Here is a 9,963-nt window from a genome sequence, read left to right as displayed (position 1 = left end):
TATACTTTTTATATATACATTATCTATACACACATTGTTAAGTCTCTTATGTGCATATATATACTGTAAAGTAAAATTGTGAAATATTATTAAAATTTTAAATGTAATTTATTCCTGTGATGCAAAGCTGAATTTTCAGCATCATTACTCCAGTCTTCAGTGTCACATGATCCTTCAGAAATCATTCTAATATGCTGATTTGCTGCTTAAGAAATATTTCTTATTATCAAAGTTGAAAACAGTTTTTACTGCAGTGTAAAAAAAAGATTGTATTGAAGCTGTCAATAAAAAAAAAATATCGGAGTACAGAAAAATAATATTTCCATCTTTCTACTTCAAAATTTAATTTTAATTTAATTTTCTTGTTTCTTTGTAACTCTGTGGAATTTACAAATATTTTTTGTAGTAAAAAAATTATAAGAAATGTTTCTTGAGCAGCAAATCAGCATATTACAATGATTTCTGACGAATCATAAGACACTGAAGAATGGAGTCATGGCTGCTGAAAATTCTGATTTTTTATTACAGGAATAAATTACATTTTAAAACATACTGAAAAATAAAACATTTTATATTGTAATAATATTTGGCTGTTTTTACAGTCATTTTGATCAAATAAAGCACCTTGATCAGCATAGGATCACCTATATGTAATGACACCTATGCCTCAGTAATCCAAACTAAACACTAACACACAAACACAATGTATTGATTAAGCTATTAGCTGCCACTCACATGATAAGTGAGACGTAACATCCAGACAGAGAGGCATTTGTGCTTGAAGTCTGTAAACTGTACATGTATGTGCACACACACACACACACACACACACACATCAATATAAACAGACTAACAACAGCAACACAGAGAGATGTTCATCAAACTGTGTTATCAGTAAACTGAGGCAGACAGACACAAAAGCCTCAGAGCCATGCTGTGCCAGGAATGAAGTGGCACTGCCTACTGCCTCAGCCAAACAAAAAGCACAGATAACACACAAATACTGGACAACAGACACTCGAGCACTGAGATGCAGGAAGAGAGACACGTTAGAACAAATGAACTGGAAGAGAGAGAAAGACTTTAGCACAGAGGAGTAAAACTGAAGCACAGAGATCCAGGAACACAGACAGACAGATGAAAAGCATTCCTTCAATGTAGGCTTTACTAGGTACTATAGAGAGACACTTAGTCGTTATTTGAACACTCACATAGACTCGTATTTTACCTACTAAAGGATAGAAGGTAAGGAAAAAGTGCTCTTCACTACTCCCATAGTGTATGATTGAAGGAAAAAAAATTTATTGAACATTGATGAAGCACCATATTTTGTGTGAAAATAAACATGATTTGTTTTGCTTAAAAATCTTATAAATGACAGATACACCCAGTATTGATACAAATACTTCAGCTAAAGTAATACTGTACGTTTTACATAATGTGTAAAGTTTCTAGTTGTGCAAAACAATCAATTCAGCAGTTTATACTATTTTCTGTTTATTTTTGATAATCTTTTGATCATTTATTCTTGAAGCAGATACCCTAATCATTTAATATGGTTTTAATACATATTATGATGATATGATTTTTTCATAAGATATGATTAATATCATATTTTAACTATGATGGTTTCATAATAAATATGGTGATTCTCTAAGTTGGACACCATCTTAATAAATTATATTAATCATCTGATTTTAATGTTTTTTATCCCAAATATCATACTTTTACATATTCTTCAGTCACAAAAAAATAAAATAAAACAAATAAAATAAAACAATTATTAACAAGTCCTTTGTCTCAAAATATATTCATAGTAATTTTTGTTGGTTCTTACTTGCTACATAAATCTACACTGAACAAAATTATAAACGCAACAATTTTGTTTTTGCCCCCATTTCTCATGAGCTACATAGTAAAAGTCTTAGATCTTTGAGTTCAGCTCATGAAAAATGGGGGCAAAAACATAAGTGTTGCATTTATCATTTTTTTCAGTATATAACATTTTAAAAAAACAATAAATATTAGATCAAATTAGCACAGAATTGTGCTTGCGATTGCATCAAGGATCAGCTAAATGGACCAGCCAAAATTCATTCATTCAAACTGTTTACAGTTATATAACAACATAGATCATCAGGCTATATTTTGAAGTCATACTGTTGAAAAAAAAGGGATGGGTTCAATGTAAAGCATTCGGCATGTAAAAGGTCTCTTTAAACACCCTGGGCACTGGTCGTGTCAACAAAGAAATTTCCGAAGTGACAAAAAAACCTCTTTTGTCAGGCTGTCAACGGTCACAGTGAGAAACAATGTTCTTCAGAATCAGCATATAATGATGTTCAGCACATACAAACAGCCAAACCTCTTATTCCAATTTAGCAAACATACAAATAAACAAGCCCACCATCAAGTACTGTTTAACTCTGTGGTGAACCACAATAAACAGGACCGAATAAAAAAAAAATAATTAGATGCTAATTGAGATAAAGATCACCAATTGAGAAGTAGCAACATCACAGATCTCTTCCAATGATATACTGTAGTTAAAGCTTTGTTTTCAAGACAGTGTAAAGTTCTACTTCTGCAAAGGAAACTCGGCCACTGAATATTAAGATATAAGAGTGACTTATTATTATTAGCAGTGTCTGGCAGATGATAAAACATCACACAAACCCCCCCCCCCCCCACACTAGAGACCTTTGGCAACAATGCTTTTAAACACTCACAACCCCTTGTGATAGCAAGTCTTTCACAGGAAAGCAAAACTAAAATTTTCTTCAGAGATATATATTCTTGTAATATACACTTTCAAGAAATAAATACTTCTATTCAGCAAGGATGAGTTAAATTGATCAAATGTGACAGTAAAAACAACTATATTACAAAAGACTTGTTTTTCAAATAAATGCTGCTCTTTAGAACTTTCTATTCATCAAATAACCCAGAAAAATCATGGTTTCGTTAAAAAAATAAATAAATAAAGCAAACTTTTTTCAACATTGATAAAAAGAAATGTTTCTTGAGCAGCAAATCATCATATTAAAATGATTTCTGAAGAATCATGCACTGAAGACTGGACTAATGATGCTGAAAATTCAGCTTTGCATCACAGAAATAAATTAAAATATATTCAATAATCTCACTTTTATAACTCAGACAAACCGAAGTTTCTAAGAATGCACTGTTCACCGAAAGGCAGAAACAACTGCTAAGCATGCAGACGTCTGTCTCTTCTCTAAACAGCAGAAGGAAATGAAATTACTAAACATGCTTGTTCCACTGACCAAAACAGGAAACGCCACTAACTTTCCTCCCGAGTGGGAGTTTGTCATAATCTCTCTGCGTTCTCTTTGAGTCTCTGTGCTTCTGCACCTGTGCTGTTCCTTCACATCATCACAAAGAGAGACGTCTACTGCATAAGAGCCCTCTGAGCACAGCTGTCTCTGTCAGCGGCGGGGGCTTTTGAGGTGGATGTTCTGATTGATGGTCTGTTCTGATGGGGGATTGAAGCCACAGCTGATGTGCAACCTCATCTTATCATGTTCTCCTGCCAAAAATTAATATTCCATCATTGTTTACTCACCCTTTATATCTTTCCAAACCAGTATGCAGTTGCACAAATAAATATGTGGTACCTCTTTGGAGCTTGACTGTCGTGGTCACTCTGAATGCTTTTATTTAGAGAAGCGTTACAAAGAACGCTTTGTATTTTTGGATGAAACGAAAATAGCATATTGCTTTGGAATGACAACGAGGGTGAGTAATGGTTAGTTTTTGGGGGGGGTTTTCACATGCTACCTGTCCTACAAGTTGCATCATGTGTTGCGTCATGCCAGATGTTCACGATATTGCATAAATTATAATCTGGCCAAATCTCGGAAATGAAAGGGTGTGTCATGTGCCTCACACACTGTAAAATTGGCCTATACTTGTTCCCTACAAATGCTTCATGCGGACTTCTAGTAACATCTGCTTACTTGTGGTCTGGCTGTTATATGATATCACATTGTTCACTACAGTCATTTTTTCCAGTGTTTCAGTGCTTCTAAACTGGTTTTGATGCAGGACCCAGATTTTACATCATGTGACCCAACACAATACCAAAATATTTGTAAATGCTATAGTGAACTGCATAAGACCAGCAAAATTACATTAAATGTCAAACATAATATTGCATATATTGCATTACTATAGTGAACTGCATGAGACCAGCAAAATTACCACCAGCATCAAATATGTCATACTTAAAATTTTATAGCACCTTGTCGCACATATGGAGCTTTTGTGTGTGTGTGTGTGTGTGTGTGTGTGTGTGTGTTATACTATTTGTTAGAGAGAGAGAGAGAGGTATCCAAGACAAACAAATCAATCAATTGTTTAATAACATCTGTTTCATACATGCACAAAAAATTGCAACACATTAAAAGAAAAGAAAATATTATTGCTGTAGTTGTTCATACAATTATGGGCATAGCTAGCTTATTTGGACCCTTAAAAAGGAAATTAACTATACTTTGGGCGATATGGGGCAGTTTTTCCATACCAGGTTACACCCTTGACATTGAATAGATGTTTTTACACGGTACTGGTGTTGACTAACAGCCAGACTAACACAGAGTAAGCCCACAATCTACAAGGCAAAAGACTGTATAATGCTGCACAAAAGAAGCCCACGAGCACGGTATCATGTGGAGACCAATATGGTGATGGTAATTACTAACGATTACTCCACTACACAAGTGCAGAGCCGCCAGAAACAATGCAATGACTCAAGATTTACTAAAGATTAATGAGTGGCACGATGCTTTTCAAAGGTTCACATCAGACTGGCTGCATGCATTAGTGCACTAGTGCAGTGCAGTTCACAGTCCAGGTGCATGAGCAACTATTGTTGTTACTGTAAGAAAATACTATAGTAATACAAACGACAAAAAAGTAAATTGGTAATAGGCCTGGGCGATAAAACGGTATTGATATTTATCGACGGTACACCTTTGATAACAATATAAAAAATGTTTGATATAGTGCAGGATATAGGCACGTGCTATGACTGACGCAGACAGCAAACACAAACACATGCTGAAATGAGAGCTGTGCCTGCCTGTGATGAGGAGTTTGTGAATAAAAAAATTAATATTAGTCGAATTTAAAATAAACATTTGCATTTGAATGTTAGGAGTGCGTCAGGGAGCGTCATCGAGAGGCGGTGATAATGATGTAAGTGACGTTGTTGCATTTTAATGTTTTGTTAGTCTAGACCAAGGGTCCGTTCTTCGTACGTTACTAACTCAGTTAGCTGGATTTGATTGTTGATGATTTGGCATGATCCTGGATTATTTGGTTCTTCGAAGCTCATCCCGGAGTTGCTGTCATAGCAACAGGTCCGTAAATTTAAACCTGATCGGGGTTTATTTCATGTAAACAGGATTAGATCGCATCTGTTTAAGCAAAACGGATACTTAAAATCTGTCCTCTACCACCGCTACTTTATTACAAGAGTACCCTACTAATCCAGGGACAATAATCTAAAATAATAATCATATAAAAATTAATTTAAAGATAATATAATAATGTTGTCTAGTCTTTAATACTATAGACACAGCCAGTTTTACTCACTGAAAGATTTATTAGTCATAAAATTATTACTTCATAATTGTATTCGAGTCTTACACACATGTTATACAGATAATGTAGAGTCGTGCATTAATTTGCGTGGTGACAGCTATTATGGGCATGGCTTGATGGAGCACAGGAGATGCAGATAACATGATCTTGACCCTTAAGAAACTTAAATAATGCTGTCACGTAACAAATCTGTTCAAATATAAAATTAAATGAATTGCTAATTGCTACATTGAAATAAAAATGTAGGCTAAGCGGTCAAAAAATGAGAAATCGTTAATATAAATAATTGGAATCATGTAAAAAATTAAAATAAAATAAAAACACATTTAATTTATCTATTATAACATTTATGTAGTTTTGCTCGCTTGGATTAAAAATCCAGAAATTTGTCAAGTTTTTCGTCAGGTGTCTTTTTTAATAATATGACGCCAGCTAATCGCTGCATTGCTGATCGTGGTTTCGAGTATCGATACATAGCCCCTTTTAAACCAACCCATGATTATTATCATGGGTTTATAATAATCAACCCATGATTATCTCAGATAACTCAATCCAGCCATACTAATCATCAACAACAGGTGCGTTCGAAGAACCGAATTAGCCAGATCCTGTTTAGCACGATGATATCATCTTGGATGTGACATTTCATCTCGGATGTAATAAGCGACGTATGAAGAACGGACCCCTGGAGATGCGCCGCTGCTGTGTTATGCATTTAAAATATTAGAGAAATATAGTAGCTCAAAGCGGATTAGATCTTGATTAGGTGAATTTTTTACGCATTTTTTTAGATGGACAACTATGACTGCTGCACTCGCGTCTCACAGAAGAGATGTAGCCATGCAAAGTTAAAACAGTTTAAACTTTTAGAAAACACGTTGCGAATTTTATTCCTTTTCACTCTTATGTTTTTAACTGCAATCTGCATGATGGGTGATTCGGCTCTTTGTATTAAGCAATGCATAAATACATGATGCTGTTTTGTTCATAATTGTTTATGCAATTTACAAAATTATATTTGATTTATATGAGTTAATTTAGACATTAATTTATAGACATTTATTTCCTTGCGTTGACAATTTAAATGTGCTGCATTATTTTGCTCACTGTGCCCTCCTGTGGTCTCGGGAGACAAGCCAAAAGTTTCCATAAGACTTTTTTAAAGGCACAATATGTCATTTTCGCTGCTAGAGGGAGCGTATTCAAAATAAACAAAGAGACAAAGGCGTAGTTTCATGGGATTTGTCATCTTCATCCCCACAGCCGATGCAATCCGACGGGACTCGGGCAGAAATCATGTTCATGGATGAGCTAATGATTTATTAACTAGTAGAATGAAGCAGGGTGAGGCTGAAAGCCGTCGAAGCGAAACGAGGCCGCTGACCGAGCGTGACACATGACTCAAAAGCAGCTGAGCTTTTATTATGCCACAATCAACCGCTGTGCGGTCGTCACCGGTCTATTAAAACGCACAAAATATTAAAGCGTCTTTGATGTTTCCATGTTTTCTACAAAACAAAACCAGAAATCGAGTGTCATCTTCATCCCCACAGCCGATGCAATCCGACGGGACTCGGGCAGAAATCATGTTCATGGATGAGCTAATGATTTATTAACTAGTAGAATGAAGCAGGGTGAGGCTGAAAGCCGTCGAAGCGAAACGAGGCCACTGACCGAGCGTGACACATGACTCAAAAGCAGCTGAGCTTTTATTATGCCACAATCAACCGCTGTGCGGTCGTCACCGGTCTATTAAAACAAAATATTAAAGCGTCTATGGTGTTTCCATGTTTTCTACAAAACAAAACCAGAAATCGAGGGGTTATGACATCATTGGCAGGCGACACTATGGGCACGGTCCGTGTCACTAGTTAAAATTGCTTATTTCTCTGGATTTAAACATTCTTCGAAACATTTGGGATAATGTAAGTACACAAGTCAGCAAAATATATAACTCTGTGTTCTAGTGGTTTTTGGATATTTTAATAAAAAAATCTTACATATTGTTCCTTTAATCTGCATATAAAACATTAGAAATTAGTTATTTGTTACATTTTTATTGTGTGCTTGACTGTTAAAACAAAAAATATTTGTTGATTGTGTCAATAAATTGGGTTAATTTAAAAATACAGTGGTTAAATGTAAAAACATGTTTCTATTGCTCTGTTTTAAAAAAGGTTATAAAAAATTTCAATAATTATCGATACCGAACGATACGAAACATTATATCATTGATACATTTTTTAGCTATATCGCCCAGCCCTAAATGGTAATATGTTTGTTGTACACAGAGCTATGGTAAATATCATGGTTTGGACACAACTACAATAGCAATACTATGGTATTCAGTGTAATACTTTGATATCTTGATTCCGAGAGATTACCATATAAATGTTATTTACAAAAAACTGCCACCCTCACAAAACCTCCTTAATGCAGTGCCATAGTATTACCATGTTTTATGAATATGTTCCAAGGTAAAATCCTGTGTTTTTCACATTTACCATGGTAATAATATGTTGTTGTTTTTTTATTCAGTATTATAACAGGCAATATATTAAAGCACCATGGTATTACCATCTGTGCCACGTAATGGATGTAGTTTGCTGGCAATACACACTTAAAAAAAATAAGGTCATAGATATTAAGTAGGCTAATAATGCATGCGATACTACACCTTAATACCAAATTATTACTATATTAATGTAGCCTACCATGTTATTTACAAAAACTGTCACCCTTACAAAAAGTACTTTGGAATGTAGTCTTATGTCTTAATGTCTGAATGTCTTATGAACATGTTCCAAAGTCAAATGTTTTTACCAATACCATATCTTTTACAATACTATGGTGTTAGTAGCACAACAGATGAATATGGTAATCAGTATCATAGTAGACTATATATCAAAGTACCATGGTATTGCCATCATCATGTAAGGTACACACTTAATAGATAATATAAGAGGTATTAAGTAATACATGCAATACTAAACATTATACATTATTAATTTGGCATGTAAGCACACAGTTAGTGTGATGTGAAGTGTGACCTTGTTCGTGCGTCTGCCGGTACAATAGACTGGCCGGTGTGGAGAGGCGTCTGCGCGCGACTGGATGAGACACAAGAACCCGTTTCACCGGATTTTTTTTTTCTAGTGTGAACGTACCTGTGAAGTGCTGTAGGGTCGGTACCGTGCCCTGGACCCACAGGCTCAGCACTTGCTGCACCGATAGATTAATGGAATAATCCTTATTCATGTTCGCGCTGGGCGGCTGGAGAGCGGCCCTCTTGCTCAGATATCTGACCGAGGATGGGGGACACATGGAGCCTCCTCACCGGTGCCGCTGCTCGCTGGAGGAGGATGGCGGAGCGGCGGTCCGTCTGATCAGCTGCTGCTCAGGGGCCATGATGGGTACGGCTGACACACACACACACACACATACACACTCTCTCACTCACTCACACACATACACACGCGCGCACACACACACACCAGCGCTTCTGCATGGCTCTTAAAGGCGCAGCGCTGTTAAAGGGAGGTGAACTGTCACATTCACATTACGACCAGTATATTAGTTTATGAATGAATATGCCTAATATAAATTTAATTTATTCTGCATTGAATTTAGAATTCGAGAGAGAGAGACCTCCTCACCGGTGCCGCTGCTCGCTGGAGGAGGATGGCGGAGCGGCGGTCCGTCTGATCAGCTGCTGCTCAGGGGCCATGATGGGTACGGCTGACACACACACACACACACACATACACACTCTCTCACTCACTCACACACATACACACGCGCGCACACACACACACCAGCGCTTCTGCATGACTCTTAAAGGCGCAGCGCTGTTAAAGGGAGGTGAACTGTCACATTCACATTACGACCAGATATATTAGTTTATGAATGAATATGCCTAATATAAATTTAATTTATTCTGCATTGAATTTAGAATTAGAGAGAGAGAGAGAGAGAGAGAGAGAGCAATTCTAAATTCAATTTGAGTAGCATGCAATAGGTTGTGTTAAACCAGATTCTATATAAAATATCAATTTTGATATTTAAAGCTCATTTATATATTTAATATTAAATAAATACTACTACTACTACTAATAATAATAACAATAATTTAGTTATAAAATTATAAAATTATTTAATAATATTAATAAATATATTGTTATTCATATTATTGATAATAATAATGCTTTGATTGTACACAGTTTAAGTTAAACCAGATTCTATACAAATAATATGAATTTGTATATTTAAGTATGAATTAAATATTTATTATTATTATTATTAAATAATAATAATAATACTTTTAGTAATTTAATG

General features: G+C 35.5%; 1 protein-coding gene across 2 annotated transcripts in view; it reads right to left on the bottom strand.

Annotated features, from left to right (window-relative positions):
• Positions 1-9,403, bottom strand: part of LOC107559690 (transmembrane protein 170B) — a 16,245-nt gene extending 6,842 nt beyond the window's left edge. The window contains exons 1-2 of one of the 2 annotated variants that reach the window (XM_016243587.1): positions 9,277-9,403; positions 8,796-8,957 (exon numbers count right to left, since the gene is read on the bottom strand). In XM_016243587.1, the coding sequence (XP_016099073.1) occupies positions 8,796-8,952 (157 nt within the window). In that variant the 5' untranslated portion in view covers positions 8,953-8,957; positions 9,277-9,403. Of the gene's footprint in view, positions 1-8,795; positions 9,053-9,276 lie in introns of those variants that run through there. The other variant, XM_016243588.1, reaches the window with a different exon arrangement.
• Between the last annotated feature and the right edge of the window lie 560 nt (positions 9,404-9,963).

Source organism: Sinocyclocheilus grahami, unplaced genomic scaffold (genome assembly GCF_001515645.1).
Source record: "Sinocyclocheilus grahami isolate Dianchi unplaced genomic scaffold, SAMN03320097.WGS_v1.1 scaffold695.1, whole genome shotgun sequence".
Taxonomy (NCBI): domain Eukaryota; kingdom Metazoa; phylum Chordata; class Actinopteri; order Cypriniformes; family Cyprinidae; genus Sinocyclocheilus; species Sinocyclocheilus grahami.
This window is presented reverse-complemented; position numbering and strand designations above follow the sequence as displayed.